Source organism: Topomyia yanbarensis, chromosome 3 (genome assembly GCF_030247195.1).
Source record: "Topomyia yanbarensis strain Yona2022 chromosome 3, ASM3024719v1, whole genome shotgun sequence".
NCBI classification, from domain to species: Eukaryota; Metazoa; Arthropoda; class Insecta; order Diptera; family Culicidae; genus Topomyia; species Topomyia yanbarensis.
This window is the reverse complement of record NC_080672.1, coordinates 1486455-1507786: the sequence shown is the minus strand read 5'-3', so window position 1 is coordinate 1507786 and position 21332 is coordinate 1486455. Positions and strand designations below refer to the sequence as shown.

The window sequence follows — 21332 nt, the reverse complement described above, 5'->3', positions numbered from 1 at the left end:
CTTTGCATAATATCCTAGCCAAAACCACTGTCTTTCGATCTGTACTGTGAAATAAGTGATAAGTGATATAGTTACGTTGTTAAAAATCGAAAGAGAAAGAAATCAAAGAGAGTCACTCATTGTAGATGTGTCGTTTTGAATAGAAGCTCTAGATTTGATCTGAACCATAAACCAACTCAGCATCTCCAGCGAGTAGAATTCAGAGATTTTCTGCTTTCCCATGACCGGTTCAACCAGAAACTTGCACGTATTCTCACCGCATGCTCTCGATGGAGCCATCTTGATGAGCGATGGATGGAATAACAGGGTGAGTGTCATGGGTGAATGCTTTTTCTATTCTCTTTTGCACCGGTTCAAATCAAATATTGAACCAGCGTGCATTGTTGCGATGTCCACATGGGCGTTGGAGCGGTGTGCAAAACGAGAGCGCTTTATAATTTTTAAACAAATTGCGTCATAAGCTGTCGGTTGTACGCTTGTTTTCTTGGGTAGCCTAGCAAAATGTTTCTGCCCTTGGGACATACTCGTAAGCGCGTATGTATTTAGTTGGTTCAACGATAATAATGAACCGTCTACTTTTGCTTCAAAGAAATTGTTTGTTTTTTTTGCATTTACGTACTGAAAATATGTCTACTGATGTTATCTTGTTCTACGGTAAATTGAGCATTCTACAAGACTTTTGTTGGATTGATGGGTTTTGACAACCAATTTGTTTTGTTCAGATCCGGCGAACAGTTTCCTATTACAAATTCATTGGTCCTATTCGTTAGATGTTGGATGGAATCGACGACGAAATAAGCATATGATCAGAAAAGTAATGGAATCGAGCTAGAGACGTTTCTGATCAGCTGCTTATTACGTAACGTTTTGAGGACCCTCGTGATATAGTGAACAGGTTGATGGTGGAACCACGCGTCGCCTCTGGACCTTACACTCACATGTAGTTTTCCTTTTAAAACTTTCAATGTGAGAATTCCTCTTCGTGAGGAATGGCTGTCTGGCTGGATGGAGCGACAACTTGAATAATACGTAGTTTGTTATACGGACGGTTCTTTGTTGGAGAGCCGAGCCGGTGCTGGTGTCTATTGTCATGGGATGAGATTAAACCAATCTCATTCGTTTGGTAGATACTGTACCGTATTCCAAGCAGAAATCTTTGCGATTCTGTGTGGCGTACAATCCGCACTTCAACAGGGAATTTGCGGCAAAAGAATCTATTTTTGCTCTGACAGTCAGGCTGCCCTGAAAGCACTTAGTTCGGCAGATTCGAGATCGAAATTAGTAATCGCATGTCGAACTCAAATCGAAGAACTTAGCATTTCAAATGCTATCTACCTTCTATGGGTACCCGGTCATTCCGGTATTACTGGAAATGAATGGGCGGACGAATTGGCTAGAGCTGGCGCTGCGACTGATTTCGTTGGTCCAGAACCAGTTCTACCACCGTCAATAAGTTGGATAAAGCACAAGATTCGCTCTTGGGCTGCATTCGAACATGCCAAACATTGGCGTAGCTTGCAAACTTGCGTTCAAACAAAGGCTTTTCTGCCGGATGTGAGTCCGAAAATGTCAAGAAATTTGTTGCATTTTTCCAAGCACAACTGCAGTATTCTGGTCAGGGCACTGACTGGACATTGCAAACTCAATTATCACATGGCTACTATTCAGCGCGCTGAGTATTATTCATGTGATTTTTGTGAATCCGATTACGGAACATCATATCATTTGATATGCAATTGCCCTGTATTAATGCAATTGCGCATCCGGTTTTTTGGTTCTCCATACATAGATGAACCTATGTACAGAGAGCTGAAATTTAAGGATATGCTTTTGTTCCTAACCCAGTGTGGTAAAGACCTATAGTTTTTTTAGCCGTATTTGAATGACAATATCTCTTCGGGGGTGTTGTCGTTCTGTTATCTCAATATCCCCTCGGGGGTGTTGATATATCCGCTCACTGTTTGGGTAGAGGTTCTAAATCCCTCCTGGGGTTGGAAGTTTTATTCCTGCTGTTGTAACACCTGCAGATCGTTCAGCATCACTCCGGGGGTGCAGAATGCTCTGTTTTAATTGTTCTGTGTCGTTGTTTTCCTTACCCCTAACCTTACCACTTCCCCAATCCTTCCCATCAGGAAAATGATGAAAAGACGATTTTTGGCAAGGCACAAATCTCCGATCAATATGGGGAACGTGCCATTTGAGCCAGACGCTACTGATTCCTGATTCCACCGAACCGATGGACGGCACCTCGTGCTAGAACGCACAGATGAAGGCCAGACGCTAGAAAAGCTCTCCTCATTCCTTATTGACAAAGCCATACGGAATTGCTGCGGGGAAGTTGTTAGTGTCAAGCGCATTAGAGATGGCAAAATTTTGATCCACACCAAAACTGATAAACAAGCATCACAGCTGGAAAAGTTAAACCTCCTTACAATTGTTGAACACAAGACCTTAAACACACGTCGAATGGTCATCTCGTGTAGAGACCTTCTCGAAATTGATGATGATACTCGAGGAATGACGTTCGTAGAAAGTAACTAAGCTAGGAAGAATTCTACGGAAATATTAAACGGAAAATCCCATCTAAAACGTCAACCTGCATACTCACCGTGGAAGGAACAGTACCACCAAAAGAGATCAAAATAGGGTTTTTGGTAGTAAAAACAAGATCATACTACCCCCGTTCAATGATATGCTATCGATGCTTAGCTTTTGGACACATCGGGAAAAACTGCAATAAGGACAAGCTATGTGCAAACTGCGGAAGCAAGGAACACGGCGAGAAATGTAACAAAACCCCAAAATGCGCGTATTTCCAAAATCAGCACAGTGATATTGACCAAAAGTGCCCAATCTGGCTCAAGGAAGTAGATATAGTAAAAACTAAAATTGACCGAGATAACGAAACATAACGAAAGTACGACGAAGCAGCCAATAGAGGCATTCGAAAATGCAACTGCAAATGCACCTGCGGAACTGAAACAAACAAACAAGCTGAGAACAACCAAGATGATCCAACGGATAAAGCAGATAAGGAAGACACCGAGGAACCAAAAATTGAACGAAGTGAAAAAGATAAAGTCAAGAAAAAGAAACTACCACCAAACCCCAAAGCACCAATACAAGCACCAAACAACCAGAAGTCCTACAATTTTGGAATCAAGCAGCGAAAGCTCATACACAACACCTCAGACCGAAACCAATACAAAAAAGACTCAGCAGAGATAGCGAGAAGGAAAAGCAACCGTCCAAGGAAATCAAAACTGACAAGACAGGAACAACCGATGGACCAGTAACCTCAAACTCGCAAAACCTTAATGATAAATACAACTCACCAATCAAAAGAAACAAGGCATGCACTAGTATCATGGAATATCCAAGGACTTCGAACCGGGAAAGCTGATTCGGACATAATTGTCAGGAAAAGCGACCCCCTGGTCATTTGTCTGCAAGAAACTATGTGTCAAACGTTCAACCAGGCTAAAATTAGTAGATTTACAACATATCATCGAAAACGCATCGGCGGCAGCAGGGCTGCAGGCGATGTTAATAACGGCAGTTAAGTTCGGATTAGATAGTGAAGAAGTTACAGTGCAATCTCAGCTAGAAGTAGTGATAACCAAGGTTAAATCCCCCACTAAATTGCCACATCATGAACGTATACTTGCCACCCAGAGACGAAAATATCGAAAGTGAACTAATAAACCTTATAGAAAACATCCCTAAACCTCTCCTGATTGTCGGTGATATAAACGCCCACCACCACCTGTGGGGATCAACAAAAATAAGTAAACGTGGACGGATGTTTGAACAAGTGATAGAAAAAAGTGAATTAGGCGTATTGAATAACGGAGATAGCACATATATAAACCAAGCACATCTCTTGCATCGACGTAGCATGCTGTTCGTCGGAACTCGCCGGTCAACTAGATTGGTCGGTGTCAGAAAGCGCACACGGAAGTGACCATATACCAATGTGGGTAACATTCCCAGGCTCAACGGCAACGTTTCAACATCGTAGCAGATGGAAAATCGAATGCGCGAACTGGCAACGGTATCAGAGCTCTGTTCAGTTCAAGCGACAGAAGTGCATATCGGAACAAATAACGCACATCACCAACGAAATGATAAAAGCAGCAGACAACACCATTCCTCGCACAAAAGTGTATCTTGGTGGAACGAAGAGATAGCCTCAGCTACCCGTGCTAGAAGAAAAGCCCTCAGAAAGCTAAAATCTTCAACGGACGCAGAAGCAAAAGAACGTCTGCTGGAAGACTTTCGGAAAAAGCGGGCGAACGCTAGAAAAATAGTACGAAATGCCTGGTAGATTGCTTCAGTGTACAAACTCCAATAAAAGAAATGTGGAATACATTCAGACGAATTCAAACCACTGGAACAAACACAAGAATCGAAAACACGCCACTGCACATAACTAACAAAAACGAAGAACAATACAACTCAGAATTTCGAGCGAACGAATTAAAAGATGCCCTCAAAGGACTGAAAGGTCCTTCGTCAAACTCAGCTTCTGGCAGCCTACAACAGACTGCGAACGAATTCGGAATACCCAGCAGACTGGTACCAATCAATTGTAGTGCCGATCTTCAAGGGGAAAGGGTCCCACACCCACGGACACCACTCAGCATAAACCAATGTGTACAGGCAGTCTTCTTGGACATACACAAAGCGTACGACACAGCCTGGAGAAGATTGATTTTGGACAGACTCGTAAAATTTAGCATCTGAGGGTTAATGTTGAGCAATCTGGAGAAGATGTTACGGAGCCGATCTTTCCGAGTGGCAGCAAACGGCAAACTATCTAGCGAAAAGGTAATGGAAACCGGATTGTGCCAAGGATCGGTGTTAAGTGTAACACTATTCCTCGTAGCCATCGACACCATAATTAGTTTTATCCCATCGAGCGTAACATGCCTAATATATGCGGACGACGTGGTGCTCATAGCAAGCGGAGAAAATTCAGAAACAGTTGAGAAGTAGTTATAAGCCGCATTGAACAACATTAGGCTATAGGAAGAGGACACCGGCTCAGTCGAGAAGAGTTTTTAGTTTTCATAGTTTTTCGAAGCACCCGGGCACGTAAACCAGTAAACACGTTAAACCTTAACGGAACCAACATACCGCAAAAAACCTCACACAAGTGCTTAGGCGTAGTCTTTGACCAATGGTTGAAATTTGACAAGCACATAGAAGAGCTCAGAGCTGCCTGTCTACAGAGAGTCCAATTCATCTGTAGTGTAGCAGCAAGAAATTGGGGAGGCGATAGAGCCCGTACCGATCGACCGTTTTGGAGAAACTTTTATGCGCCGCTCCTATCATATCAACAGCAAGAAATAAAGCCGCCAACAAATTGGAAACCATACATAATCGTGGCCTGAGAGCTATATGCGGAGCATTCCATACCAGCCCAATCGAAAGCATACAGGCGGAGACAGGAATGCCGAGCTTTCAAACATGGATAGACCAACGAATTGCGGCATATACAGCGAGAAAGACCGCCATGGATAATGAACAACAACTCAGTGATAATGGGCAACCAAACGTGGTTTCAGAGGAGAGCTCGGATCTATCAATGGACGGAGACAGCAGCTCCGGAGAACTTTGGGGAGATAATGTAGCGACCGAAGCCGAGACATCGAGAGAAAGAGGTAAAAAAAATCCTAGAGGAACTAAAAATTACTCTGCCCCCATTAATGTTTTCGTAAGACCAGCAATAGCACCTTGGGAAAGACCTACAATTCGGACGAACGCAACACTACTAACAGCAATGCGAAGCGGTGCCAATTCATCAGAATTAAGACGTCTTCGCTGGAATGAGATATACCCAGTATAGAATTCATTGCGCAATATATACAGACAGGGTCGAAAAAGGACGATAGGTGTTGGTTAATGCGAAGAATTAACAATCTATGTAGTATTTACAGTGCAGAATGTAACGCAGTAAAAGAGGCTCTTTCATGGATGGCAAACCAGCAACAAGTGATGGCCTACATAATCTGCACTGAAAACCGAAAGTCGCCATCTTAGATTTCAAAATGACATCAAAAATCAATTTCTGGCACCTATTCGCCAAGACCATTTCAAAAATAACCATATTGATTGGGTCATAGCGAATTCCATTAAACCGGAAGTCGCAATCTTGGATTTCAAAATGACGTCAAACATAAATTGCTGGCAACTACTCGTCAAGACCATTCCGAAAATCCCATATTAATCAGGTTAAAGCGAATTTCGCTAAACCGGAAGTCGCCATCTCGGATTTCAAAATGGCATCAAAAATCAATTTCTGGTGCCTACTCGCCAAGATCATTCCAAAAATAACCATATTTATTGGGTTATAGCGAATTCCATTAAACCGGAAGTCGCCATCTTGAATTTCAAATGGCGTCAAACATAAATTGCTGGCAACTACTCGTCAAGACCATTCCGAAAATACCCATATTAATCAGGTTATAGCGAATTCCATTAAACCTGAAGTTGCTATCTTGGATTTCAAAATGGCATCAAAAATCAATTTCTGGTGCCTACTCGCCAAGATCATTCCAAAAATAACCATATTTATTGGGTTATAGCGAATTCCATTAAACCGGAAGTCGCCATCTTGAATTTCAAATGGCGTCAAACATAAATTGCTGGCAACTACTCGTCAAGACCATTCCGAAAATACCCATATTAATCAGGTTATAGCGAATTCCATTAAACCTGAAGTTGCTATCTTGGATTTCAAAATGGCATCAAAAATCAATTTATGGCACTCACTCTCCAAGACCATTCCAAAAATACCCATATTGATAGGGTTATAGCGAATTTCACTAAACCGGAAGTAGCCATCTTAGATTTCAAAATGGCATTAAAAATCAATTTCTGACGCTCACTTGTCAAGACCATTCCGAAAATAACCATATTGATTGGGTTATAGCGAATTTTGCCAAACCGGAAGTCGCCATCTTGGATTTCAAAATGGCATCAAAAATCAATGGCGTCAAACGTAAATTTCTGGCACCTACTCGCCAAGACCATTCCAAAAATACCCATATTGATTGGGTTATAGAGAATTCCATTAAACCAGAAGTCGCCACCTTGGATTTCAAAATGGCGTCAAACATAATTTTATGGCACCTGCTCGTCAAGACCATTCTGAAAATACCCATATTGTTTGGGTTATAGAGGATTTTACTAAACTGGTAGTCGCCATCTTTGATTTTAAAATGGCGTCAAACATAAATTTCTGGCACCTACTCGTCAAGACCATCCCGAAAATACACATATTGTTGAGGTGCGGGCCATAAGGAGTCTTCCAGACCCTTCTCTTTCATCTTTCCGAAAATCTTCTAAGTCAAATTGAGAAATCTGCGCAAAAAAGAACTGCCAACATTGTTCTAAGTTTCCATTCAAAAGGACTTAGAATATTTTTGCAAAAAACCGCGTTACTTGGAAAATTCGCGTAAAAAAATCCTCGTAATAAATTGCGCAAAAAACGTTTAAAAACCTAGGTGTACAATAATTTGGGGGGGGGGGGGGGGGAGGGGAGGAGTTGCTTCTCTAATCTTCCGGTCATCACATCGCATGCTTTGGTATTGTTAGTATGAATAACAAACATGAAGATGTGACACAAGGCGCCAACAGCGCACTAAAATCCTGTCAATCCTATTTTTCGTTGGATTGTCTGCTCTAAATATATCACCAGGGGACCATTCATAAATGATGTTGGATATTGACAATAGGGGAAGAGCGTCACGTAACGAGATAAAAACTAAAAATGAATTTTAGACGTATCAGCGGATCAGGGATAAAAAAAAACGAACAACATTGCTTATGAATGGCCCCCACACAAAGAATATTCCATAACGAATATCACGTAACATCGGTGACAGAGCATTGGGATCAAGGCCAAGTCCCCCCTGGGTCGTGCAAAACTGAGAAGCAACATCAATTTAGGCACAGATAGCAGACGTCCATTTATTTTCATTTTGTTTTGTTTTGTCTTTTCATTTGTTTCTCCTGCTATGATGTCTAAATCGATCGAGCGTGACGACCAAGGAAACCGAAAGCCAGTGGCCCAAACAGACCAGGAACAGGAGGGAGGACTACGAACAAGAGAACGGACAACAGAGGAGAAATCGTTTACCTATTTATTATAACTACGATACTAATCACAATTATTTTGCTTTTCTTGTTTCGTTTCAGCAAACCAAAATCTAAACGGACTAGCACATACGAACAGTTAGGCTTTGTAGGTTCTCATCTTGACAGAGTCTAGATGGGCGGATGAACGTCTGCCAGAGGGTGGGCTGAGAAATGACAATGACACTGTACGAGATTGCGCTGGGCCTGTGGCCTTCGACTGGCATGGTCCATTCTCATTGATTCGGAAGTCTTCTTGGCTGGTTGGTAGATATGTGCTCCTACTTGCAAGTTGATCAATTCGCTTGGGTGGGGGACATGTAGATCCTACTAGTTGTCGACTCTTTTGATCGTGAGAATGAGGCTAGTTCAGGAAAGGAGTGCAGGACTGGCACCTAAGAGATAGTTAATTATTCAGGATTTGTTCTTATGATTATTAAACTCGATCAAGCACACCGGCTCTCAGAAATGATAAGCAACCCTTTCGGTGTGGTCTGTTCGAGTCGAACCAGGCGGACATTCGTTTCGAGCAAACTTCATGTGGAGAAATATTGCTTACGCCTTTATTGGCAGAGATTCTTTTAACGAAATCCTAAAATACCTTCACTGGTATAGCTACTCAGGATAATAATAATAGAAAAATTAAGGGTTTGCCTGGTCCATAATGTAATGAATATGTATATTGGCTAAAACAGGGATAATCGAGTTATGTTATAAGATAGAGAAGAAACAGCACAGTTGAAGGAAAAGTATTCGCGAGTAAGGACTAATACTGCTAGTATGTTTACCGTTTCAATTAATAGTCGATTGATCTGCTTCGGACCTAGGAGACAAAAAGGAGATTAGGAAGAGACAGAAGCAGATTCAATGCGAAATTTGCCAATAAGACGTTGACCCCAAGGCGATGGTAGGATGATTTTCCATAGGATGACGGACTAGATGACACGACGTTACACGCTCTGAACTTGCGCCAAATAGTTTGTATTCGATTGATCCGCTTCTGACCTAGGGGACCCATGAGGAGATCAGGAAGAAAATAGAAGCGGAATCAATGCGAAGTTTTAATTGCATCACTGACGACTTAGCACGCGTTGTTAGGAGCAGGATACATTGGACCAGACAAAATAGAGAACTTGACGTTACACACTTCGAGACAAACAGGCGCAAAATTTAGTCCTCCTCCCGAGGACCGGTGTTTATTTGGCGGACAGTCGCTAATCCTTCCGATTTTGCAAATTTTGTCTCGCGGGACGGACCGAGATCCCTCAAGCTATAAGCTGCAGTCCTATCAGCCCGTTAAAAAAAAAAAAAAAAAAAAAACCTAGGTGTACAATAATTTGTGATTAACTCACTTTTGATATTTTTGGGACGTTCTTTCACTGAACCCTTCAACTACCAATGAGCTGTATGAATAAATATGTGTTTATGTAATTATATAGTTTAGCTACGTCGCAGTTTAAAACAGTCAATTGATAATAAGGAGTGTAGTATGTTCCAGCGACCTTCATTGTCAAATATTTACATCCCCTTAATTGACAGTCCTAACCCCAATTTTCATTCTTGCGGCATCTAAACACTTCTACAATCTTTGGGTTAATCATGAGTGTTCAAAATGTTCAGGTCTATTTTAAAAACAGTAAAGAGATAGCAACTCAAAATAGCGCTACAACTAAATTTGAGGTTTGGGGTTAGGATTTCGGATCTGCAGGAGAACAGAGGAATTACAGCGGTTGAAATTGGTGTTACGATTAATTTTGAGGTCTGGTGATCCTCGTAACTTGTTTGGGCTAAGGGTAGGAGCGTTAAGAAGATGGTAGATGTTCTGACTAGTACTAGCAGCGCCACATAGTGCATAAGTTTACTAGAATACGATCGGTCGCATCGAGGTTTATATCCTCATACATCCTTCTTTGTAACATGAGCTGTTCTTCATCCCAATATTTATGAACTAACGATAAGCGACAAGATTCTGCTAACTGATATACTTTTTTCACAATGATAAGATTTTACTTGGCGGGTGTGTATTCCAACGAAAAAGATATAAATGGCTAAATGATACAATCGACTACAGGTTCTTTTAACCAAAAATTTATTCAAATGAACGTCCTTTCCTCCAAATATAATTGCCGTGAAACGCCCTATCGGAAAATGGTTAAAAATCTTTGATTCGTTTCTTTTACATCATAAGGATTTTAAATTACACCAACAATTCCTAATGAAATTTACACTCTCCCTCAACAGGTACTGAACCAGACCTTCCCCGATCACACATTCCTGATGAACGGCCTGGTGATGGGCATCAAGGGTATACTTTCATTTCTAAGTGCCCCGCTCATCGGTGCACTGTCCGATGTGTGGGGCCGAAAGTTTTTCCTGCTGATAACAGTGTTCTTCACCTGCGCACCCATACCGCTGATGTCAATCAACTCTTGGTAAGTTCGAGTTATCTCCTTCTAACCGGAAACAAAACAATCCATTTCGTTTATCTTTATCTATATTTTTCTTTTCAGGTGGTTCTTTGCAATGATCTCAATCAGTGGAGTATTCGCTGTTACATTCTCAGTGGTATTCGCGTATGTGGCCGATGTGACTACCCTGGAGGATCGCTCTCGGGCGTACGGTCTGGTTTCGGCCACCTTTGCTGCTAGCTTGGTAAGAATTCAACGAATGTGGATCAGCGATCGATTTTAAACACTTTAAATATTTTTCTTTATAGGTCATTTCACCTGCTTTGGGCGCTTATCTGAATGATAAATATTCGGAACCTCTTATTGTAGCTTTAGCGACAGCGATCGCAGTCCTAGATGTATTTTTTATACTAGTAGCAGTACCAGAAAGTTTACCGGAAAAGGTGCGGCCCAGTTCCTGGGGTGCACCGATCAGTTGGGAGCAGGCAGACCCATTCGCGGTAGGTTTCGTCCACTTCTTGTGTTTGTAGGGTTTTTGAAACGTTTCCTATCTTCTAGGCATTACGGAAGGTTGGCCTTGACCATACTATCCTGATGCAATGCGTGACAGTATTACTATCCTACTTACCGGAAGCTGGGCAGTATTCGTGCATATTTGTCTACTTGAAGCTGAAGATGCACTTCAGTTCGATAGATGTGTCCATCTTTATTGCGGTGGTCGGTATACTGAGTATACTGGCGCAGGTTATTCTAGGTGATCTAATGAAGTAAGCTGTTCGTCTAAAATTGCTTTCGACGCTATTCTTAACGTGTGTTGTTTACTTTTTTTTCATTTTAGAGCACTTGGTGCTAAACGTACTATAATAATAGGATTACTGTTTGAAATGTTGCAACTACTGTGGTACGGTTTCGGCAGCCAGACGTGGTAAGTGCTCCTTTTAATCTCACGTCTATGAGAATTTTATCACCTATTTCACATTTTCTTCATAGGATGATGTGGGCTGCTGGAATCCTAGCGTCACTTGCGTCAATTACTTATCCGGCTATTAGCGCATTCGTCTCGATTCATTCGAATCCAGATCAGCAAGGTGAGTGGCAGCTGATTTCCACTTTGTACGATTAGATGCTAATTTTAGTGCTGTTTCACATCTTACAGGCGTTGTTCAGGGTATGGTGACGGGAATGCGCGGTCTGTGTAATGGACTCGGACCGGCTATGTTCGGCGTCATCTTCTACGTGTTTCATGTGGATCTGAATGACGACCACAGCGGGATGGGTAGCCTCAATGGTCACCCTAGCGGCATTGGTAGCAGTGGTATGGGAGGGCTGATAGACGGTGGCAAATTTGTGCGGAACGAAACACTGCACGGTGCTGCCGGAAGCCATCACATCGTCGAGGACGAGTACTCGCAGCTAATGCCCGGACCGCCATTCGTGTTCGGTGCGTTGATGGTGATTTGTGCGATTGCAGTCGCGGCATTTATTCCGGAAGCGCCCAGCGATAACATCCGGCGGCCATCGGGTGAGAAGAAAAGTAGTTATTCCATTTGTTTTTATTTTTAATTTCTGTTTTGCACCCGTTTTTGGTATATATGTGGTGAAGAAAAATTGGCTAACACTTGAAAAACAAAGTTACTGAGGCACGTGAGAAATAATCTTGCTGGTACACTTTCTCCGGCGCTTCGGTAGCACTAACTAACAAAAAAACTAATTCGGTTACAGGAGAGTGCATTGTACATTCTCAAATATACCAATTTTGATTTTGTTTGTTTCTTCCATTTTTTATTTCCAGAATCGGACTATAGAAGCCCAGATAAATTTAACGTGCTAATTGGCGATTGATCAAGTTCCACTGTAAGGATTATTTCAACGAGTTTTGTTCTCCCATTCAAACTAACACTTTAACATATAGTATACCCTTCCGTCTGGCTCTAGTCGCAAAAAGAGGAAGGTGTTACTGCCCTTTCACCTTTTTTAGATTTTTTTCGCATTCTCGTCACGAAGGATTCATGGAATTGAACCTGTGAATTAGTTCAATTTTTGACTGTTATCTTGTATGTTTCTCTAACCTTCATTAGAATAGACGTTAGATTTTCCCACTATTTTAATAACTTTATTTGCTACTGTTTTGAACCTGACACGAATAGTAAAAAATAGCAGAACGCCTTTTTTAGTCTGTGCAGGTGCATTGTAAACGATTTAGCTTTCATACAAAGTGTTAACCATAGAATTGTTTTAATCGACATATTTTATTAAATTGTAAGATCAATGTTGAAATTATAACTGAAAAAATCATCGAGTGGGTCGTCTAATGAGTGTTTTAAAAAAGAGTCTTTTTAAACTTATTTGAAACTCGGGGAGCTAGTTGCTACTATGGCAAAAACTTTCCAAGCCGTAATAATTTTGACATGTGATTACACTGCGGATCATTTGACATAACGAACACACTTATTTTTAGCTTCTGGAAAACGGTAATTTGGCATAAGCATATGTATCTTCAGGAAATGGTCATACGGTTCGCTCCCGCCACAGGCAATCTTATCACTTTTCCAAATCATGAAAACTCCTGTCTTATGAAATTTCGCCATACGTTTGGATCTTTTCGCTAGTTAATTGTCGCTTTTCAAAACAGCGTTTCAATAATTAAAATTACTCGTTTATTAGCCTTCTTTATATAATGAGCTGTTCTTCCAATTTATATATAATGTGAAAAATATTATCCAACCAGCCCAATTACCCCTTTAACTCATACGACAATTAACTGCTTTATCTTTACTGGGTTTTGCCAAATCGACTTTCGTGTACCAAGAGCAATGAAATTTTTAACTCGATTATCTCGAAATGTCGTTTTTCCAAAACTGACTTTTCCATGATCACGATTGCCAAAAAACTATTCAATCGATTTTCTTATTTTTTTTTTAATTGTTCGTAATTAATTTTTCTCGTACTTTAACGGTTCCTTTTTTATACATAAATAAGAGTTTTTTTTTAATTTGGATGAATGGAGAACAGTGAGGCTAGTTACGTAAGGTTATGTAATGATGCCGAGGAAAATGGAGCCGAGGAACTACCGGCGTCCGGCGTACTAATGGAAGGAAAGGCTCAGTATCCTCCGGGTTGCCTGCCCACAAACCAGAAAACGCGTTTAAAGAGCAAGATCTGAGGCTGTCAGAGAAAAGTATCGGGCGGCCACGGCCGCTTTTAAACGCAAGATAGTACTAAGTAAGTCCACCTGCTACAATGAGCTGTGCAGAGAAGTAGACGCTAGCCCCTGGGGCAATGCTTACCGTGTCGTGATGGCCAAGATCAAGGGTCCAATGACGCCAGTCGAAATGTGCGCTGACAAATTGAAAATTATCGTGGAAGGTTTTTCCCCGAAGCACGATCAAACTGCATGGCCGCCTACACCGTACGATGATGCATACGGTGGAAATGCTGATGACAATCGAGTCTCCAACGAAGAGCTCTGAAGGGCTGAAAGCGAAGAAAGCTGCCGGTTTGGACGGTATCCCCAGCGGCACTGAAGACCGCGATGCTGGTATTTCCGGAAATGTTCAGAATAGTCCTACAGAAATGCCTTGACGAAGGCTACTTCCCGGATAGATGGAAGATCCAAAAGCTGGCGTTGTTGCCAAAACCAGGGAAACCACCAGGAGATCCAGCATCGTATCGTTCTATATGCCTGCTGGATACTCTCGGTAAGCTCTTGGAAAGGGTCACCCTAAACAGGCTGACGACCTAAGCTGAAAGTGAGAACGGACTATCGCAGAGGCAGTTGGGCCGGCAAATGCCTGGGCAATGCGCAATACAGACCCGGTGGTTAGCCACAGTGGTCCTTAGCCTCTTGCCCAGGAACTCCTATCTCTACCTCCCCGCGGAACCGGCTGGGATACGAGTAGCCATAGGAATGTTCGGGTAGCCAACTCGTTGGGACTATGGTCGTATGCTGACAGGGAAGGGGGGCCGTGTAGTTGCCGGCATACAATAGCGCTACGGACCACCCGTTCCGGTGATATGGGCCCACCAAACGGGGTAACCCCAATTCCAAGGCGTGAAGCGATCCGTGCCGAGGGATGAATGATCGGGGGGGTGAAAAAGATGCCCGATCGTTAACGGAGCCTGTGGGGTACCTGGGCACCCCCCACAGTAAGTGTCTCTTACCACGTTAATGCGGAGCTCTGGCGTGGCGGACCTATTTTCTCGCGCAACTCGTGGGTCTTAATATGAGTCTTTGCAATAACAATAAAAAAGTATGCGATAAGGAGGCGGAAGTGTTTACGGCGCTGAACCCCTTTGCCAAAGGGGGTCTGGCGAGGTCTCCCCCAACAGGGGCTGACAGCGGAGTGCAGGTGGCCGCAAATAACGGCACCAAAGGTGAAATGGAGGTGGTAGGAGATGATACTACCAGCACGCTTGGCGGACCACTACCTGCGATGCAGGAAGTTGCCAAGCAGCTGGATAGCATCATCGAATTCACAAGCGGGAGGAGTAACATCAGTAAGGATCTAAAACAGAACCTGCTGGTGCTTCGTCAGGCTGTTCGAGTCGCAAGACAAGAACAAGTAGCCTACATGAAGAGGTGGACGGAAAGAGAGAAGGCCGACCGCGGTATCCAAACCGAGGCCTTCTCCTTCCATGGCGGAGCGACGATGGCGCAGGAGGCGATAGATTTCGCCTTATCGGCCACCAAACGCTTAATGGAGGGGGAGACTGCGAAGCGGCCTAGGCCTAATGTAGGCACGCGCAGCAATGCCAAACGACGGGCAACCAACAAGGCCAAACGTCGCTTGGGTGGTGCGGATCCGGGTGCGAAGGATCCCGCAGGGCGGCGTCCCGAGAAGGCGACTTCCCAGCCTAAAAAGGCGAAAGCCGCCAATCGGGCGCGCACTGCGGAGCGACCTGGCACCAGCCTGCCGGCGCCATCGGTACAAGATGGCGAATGGCAGGTGGTTAGCAGGGAGCGGAAGTCCAACGCACCTCGACCCGCTAAGAAGAAGGCGAGGGATAGAGGAGAGGCCCTGTTGGTGAAAACCAACGGGGGCAGCTATGCGGATGTCCTAAAATCGATGCGGGCGGCCGAAAGCCTCTCGAATTTAGGACAGGATGTGCGAAGCGTCAGACGCACCAAAGATGGCGAAATGATCTTGGTGCTGAAGCGTGGATCACAATCCAATGGAGCAACGTATAGGAGGTTGGCCCAAGAGGTCTTGGGAAACGGCGCTCAGGGAGGTCGTTGGGAGCGGAAGTGACTCTCCAGTGTAAGCAACTGGACGAGATCACAAACGCAGAGGACGTCGTCTCGGCCGTTAAGCAGCAGTGCGGCGTCGAGATCGATCAGAACTCTGTACGTATCAGGGAGCGGTTGCTTGGCACGCAGGTAGCTTACTTCAAGTTACCGGCCGCGGAAGCCAAGAAAGTAACCGACAAAGGGAAGTTGAAGATCGGATGGTCAGTATGCCCAGTTAGCATACTCCAGCCGCCTTCAGTGGACCGATGTTTTAAATGTCTGGAGCCAGGCCACAAGTCATACGACTGTAAGGGCCCAGACAGGAGCAAGTTGTGTCGTCGCTGCGGCGAGGAGGGACACAAGGCGCTGAAATGCGAGAGGGCACCCAAGTGTCTCATCTGCGCTAGCAAGAAGCAGGGCCGCAACCATGTTATGGGCGGACCTGCTTGTCCCTTCGGGGAGGCGGGAAAGAGGAAGTAATGGCAATCGTCACACAGCTGAATCTTAACCACTGCGCACCTGCTCAGCAGTTACTGTGGCAGTCGGTATTGGAGTCGGGGACAGATGTCGTCCTCCTATCCGACCCGTACAACGTCCCTGCCGACAACGGCAACTGGGTGGCGGACGGGTCTGGAATGGCGGCAATCTGTGCAACGGGTCGGTTCCCGGTCCAGGAGGTAGTACAGTCCTCTGCGGAGGGTGTCGCGATTGCCAAGATCAATGGTGTGTTCTATTGTAGCTGCTATGCCCCACCTATGTGGCCAATAGAACAGTTCAACCAGATGATCGATAGGCTCTCGTCTGACATGGTGGGACGAAAGCCGTTTGTCATAGCGGGTGACTTCAACGCTTGGGCGGTGGAGTGGGGCAGCCGCTATACAAATGGTAGGGGCCAAGCGCTTCTGGAGGCGCTTGCGAAACTCGACGCAGTGCTAGTCAATGATGGTTCCGCTAGCACATTCCGTAGGAATGGGGTCGAGTCGTGGATTGACGTAACGTTTGCCAGTCCAAGTCTGATCCCAGACATGGACTGGAGGGTAGACGAAGGCTACACCCATAGTGATCACCTAGCAATACGCTTCAAGATCAACTTTGGTGTGCAGCATTCTAGGGCGGGTAATCCCTGTCAGGTACGCGGGTGGAAGACCAATCACTTCGACAGCGAAGTTTTCACCGCGGCCCTGGGACTGGAGGCCAACACCGACAGTCTAAGCGGGGATGCGCTGGTAGCTGTTCTATCACGCGCGTGCGACGCCACTATGCCGAGGAAGACCCTGCCAAGAAATGGCAGACGCTCGGTATATTGGTGGAGTGCTGAGATCGCAGCCCTACGGTCAGCTTGCCTACAAGCTAGACGTAGGATGCAGCGAGCCCGCACTGAGGAGGGTAGAGTGGAACGACGTGAAGTGTTTCGTGCTGCGAAATCGGCCCTTAACAAGGCCATCAAGCGCAGCAAGAGAGCGTGTTTTGACAAATTGTGCGAGGAGGCCAACGTGAATCCGTGGGGCGATGCCTACAGGATCGTGATGGCAAAGACCAAAGGGGGCTCCTCACCTCCTGAACGGTCGCCAGAACGGTTGGCGAGAATTATCGAAGTACTCTTCCCGTCCCGAACCATAAGTCCCTGGCCCCCAGCGCCGCAAGGCACGGCGGGTACGGACGACATGGTGGCCCCGGTGACGAATGAAGAGCTACTTGCAGTTGCTAATTCTCTAGCGGTGAATAAAGCTCCAGGGCCTGATGGAGTTCCAAACAGCGCTCTCAAGTCAGCAATCATGGCGAACCCGAACATGTTCAGGTTGGCTATGCAGAGATGCCTTGACGAGTGCCGTTTTCCGGATAGATGGAAAAGGCAGAAGCTGGTACTGTTGCCGAAGGCCGGGAAGCCACCTGGCGACCCATCGGCGTACAGACCAATCTGTCTGATTGACACGACGGGCAAATTGCTTGAGAGGATTATCCTCAACAGGCTAACTCCATACGCAGAAGGTATGGACGGCCTGTCAAGTAATCAGTTCGGTTTTCGAAAGGGAAAGTCCACGGTGGACGCTATCAACTCAGTGGTAAGGACTGCCGAGATAGCGATCCAACGGAAGAGGCGGGGCATTCGATATTGCGCGTTAGTGACACTTGACGTGAAGAACGCATTCAACAGCGCAAGCTGGGATGCCATCGCGCTCTCGTTACACCGGCTTGGCCTGCCGGTGGGCCTGTACCGGATCTTGGAAAGCTACTTCCAGAACCGTGTACTATTATACGAGACCGATGCCGGTCAGCAAAGTGTTCTTATTACCGCAGGAGTTCCGCAAGGTTCAATCCTGGGCCCGGTACTATGGAACCTTATGTATGACGGGGTTCTGAGACTAAAGTTCCCTCCGGGTGTGAAAATCGTCGGTTTCGCCGACGATGTCACCCTGGCGGTCTACGGGGAGTCAATCTCAGAGGTAGAACTAACGGCGACACACGCGATAAGCATAGTGGCGGAATGGATGAGCGCGAGAGGCCTAGAGCTCGCCCATCACAAGACGGAGGTGGTTGTTGTCAATAACCGCAAGTCGGCACAACAAGCAGTTATCCAAGCGGGAGAAGTTGAGATAACTTCTAAGCGGAGTCTGAAGATTCTTGGGGCCATCATAGACGACAAGCTGACCTTCGGCAGTCATGTCGACTATGCGTGCAAGAAGGCTTCGGTGGCTGTTGCGGCATTATCGAGGATGATGTCCAACAGCTCCAAGGTGTGCGCCAGTAGACGCAGGCTACTGGCCGGTGTCGCCGTATCTATTCTTAGGTACGGTGGACCGTCCTGGGCGAGGGCACTGGGAGTAACCAGTTACCGTCGCAAATTGGAGAGCACCTATCGCTTGATGTGTCTCAGAGTGATATCTGCCTACCGCACGGTATCACATGATGCATCCTGCGTGATAGCGGGTATGATGCCAGTCGGGCTGGTCATCCGGGAAGACGAAGATTGTTTCGAATTGCGTGGCAATAGGGGAGTCCGTGAGCGTGCCAGGGTGACCTCGGTCGCCAGATGGCAACGCGAATGGGACAACTCGTCGAGAGGTAGGTGGACCCACCGGCTGATACCCAACATATCTAGCTGGGTGGGAAGACCCCATGGGGAAGTTCACTTCCATCTGACACAATTCCTGTCAGGCCATGGCTGTTTCCGACAGTACCTCCACAGGTTTGGGCACGCTGAGGCCCCAGTCTGCCCAGACTGCCCAGGTGTCGACGAAACTGCGGAGCACGTACTATTCGTATGTCCCCGCTTCGACGTCGAAAGAGGCGCTATGCTAGGCGTCTGCGGCTTGGACACAACCCCTGATACCCTTGTTCAGGGAATGTGCCAAGCGGTAGAGAAGTGAAATGCAGTTTCGACTGCCACCACTCAGATTGCCTGCCGGCTGCAGAGAGCATGGAGCGCCGAGCAGCAGGCGAGGAGTTAGAGTGAGTGAATTGGCGGATGATAGACGAAGGTATGGTCTACCCATGCCAAGATGGGAGCGAGTGTGCGAGAATGTAAGGCACGAGTGAGAGCGTACGCTAAGTACGGCCATCCCCCCAGAAGTAATGCCGAAAGGTAGTTCCTGGGGATGGATGGCGGAGCCCAATGGAGTTTAGTCGGTATTAATGGCTGGTCACCATTTGAGTCCGACACGCCCCCAGTGCACCCCGTGTGGTAGATTGGACCCTACCGTTAGCACGTGTACTGGGCTAGGACATAAAGGTCTTCTCCATTGTTAAAAAAAAAAAAAAGAGGCAGTTCGGGTTCCGGAAAGGGATATCGACGGTGGACGCCATCCGCACAGTCATCGCGAACGCGGAGAAAGCATTGAAGCAAAAGAGAAGAGGTAATCGCTGCTGCGCCGTGGTAACGATAGACATGAAGAACATGTTCAATAGTGCTAGCTGGGAGGCTATCGCCGTAGCGCTGCACAGAATACGGGTTTGTGCACTATCTGTGTAAGGTTCTGAAAAGTTATTAGGGGACATGCGCTGAAGCACCTGGGTGTGATGGTCGACGATCGATTAAATTACAACAGCCATGTCGACTATGTATGCGGAACCGGACGAAGCTGACAAGCACGTTTCGCCTAATGGCTGTTTGTGTCGCGAGTGCGTACAGAACGATATCGTCAGAGGCGGTTTGCGTAATTGCCGGGATGATTCCCATCTGCATCACTCTGGCTGAGGACGTGGAATGCTACCAGCGGAGAAATATACGTAATGCAAGGAGACTGATCCGAGCGGACTCCTAAGTGGCAGCAAGAGTGGGACAACGCTGAGAAATGAAGGTGGACCCACAGTCTCATCCCAAATGTATCTGCTTGAGTACATAGGAAACAAGAAGAGGTGAACTTCCATTTGACGCAGTTTTTTGTCCGGGCACGGATGCTTCCGGAAGTACCTGCATCGGTTTACACAAGTTTCGTCACCCCTTTGCCCGGAGTATGTGGACGTGCAAGAGACACCAGAACACGTGGTATTTGAATGCCCTAGGTTCGAAGAAGTACGAAGGGGTATGCCAACAACAACAGAGTGGTTACGAGTATACTCTCCGAGCTGCAGAAGAAGTGACGAAGGGACCAACAGAGTAGCGCCATTGGCTAGAACGCCGAGTTTCGGGAGAAATTCCGCCGCCGGGGAACTCTCCGACGGTGTAAACTAGATCCATCGCCGTGGATCAGTTGAGTAGTACACGACATAGCACCGGGTTTGGGTCGCCGTAGCACCAGTGAACCGGATGCCAGGAGCACCAGTGAACCGGAATCGCCGGACCGATCTCGGCACCCTACCGGGTAGCTCGTGAGTAGGCTAGGTCCACCGCCAGGAACTATACGAGTAGACGAAGCGGGGAGCTAAATGGCTCACAGAAAGGTACATCGGTATCCGGGGCAATCTACCGCTGGGGAATTCATGGTAGGGTAGATTCGCCGCCGTGGACTACCTGACAGAATCGTGACTAAAAGGGGCGCTAATTGGCTCACGAAACAATCACCGGTTCCGAGAGAAATTCCGTTGCCGGGGGGGGGGGGAACTCTCAGTCGGAGTAGGATAATATCCCAGGTGATCTCGATAATGCTGGTAGCTAAATGGCTCAACGAAGAGCGGGTATCGGTGTCGGGGGAATTTCTTCCGTCGGGGGAATTTCTTCCGTCGGGGAACTACCGGTCGGAGTAGGGTGAGTTTACCGTTGGGGATTATCCAAATAGATCGTGATAAGGTTGGGAGCTGAATGACTCATGTAAACATGTGCTAAATGGCTCAAGAAATCAGCACCTAAACGACTCACGGGGACGAGAGCTAAACGGCGACATAATAGATTGAGACAGGAAAAAAGAGGAGTCGAGAGCTAAATCAAATCTCATAGGTCGAGCCATTCCATGAACCAAGTGAGGCTCCAAAATAGAGCAGAAGAAAGAGGTGCGACGAAAGCGACGATCCCCTCCACGAAGTCTGAGTCTTTTTTGTCTGTTTTTAGAATAAATATCACCCTAACTTCTCTCCAGCTTGTATGTGTGTGCCCAAGCCTAAGACTGGATTTCAGGATG

The 21332-nt window shown here is 46.0% G+C and overlaps 1 protein-coding gene across 6 annotated transcripts in view; it reads left to right on the top strand.

Moving 5' to 3' along the window:
* The window catches only part of LOC131693475 (hippocampus abundant transcript 1 protein), a 133815-nt gene that overhangs the window by 103424 nt on the left and 9059 nt on the right, over positions 1-21332 (top strand). For 3 of the 6 annotated variants that reach the window (XM_058981333.1, XM_058981328.1, XM_058981329.1), the window contains 7 exons: positions 10384-10574; positions 10653-10794; positions 10859-11050; positions 11109-11317; positions 11389-11475; positions 11541-11638; positions 11707-12084. In XM_058981333.1, the coding sequence (XP_058837316.1) occupies positions 10384-10574; positions 10653-10794; positions 10859-11050; positions 11109-11317; positions 11389-11475; positions 11541-11638; positions 11707-12084 (1297 nt within the window). Of the gene's footprint in view, positions 1-10383; positions 10575-10652; positions 10795-10858; positions 11051-11108; positions 11318-11388; positions 11476-11540; positions 11639-11706; positions 12085-12342; positions 12405-21332 lie in introns of all 6 variants that reach the window. The other 3 variants (XM_058981332.1, XM_058981331.1, XM_058981330.1) reach the window with 3 other exon arrangements.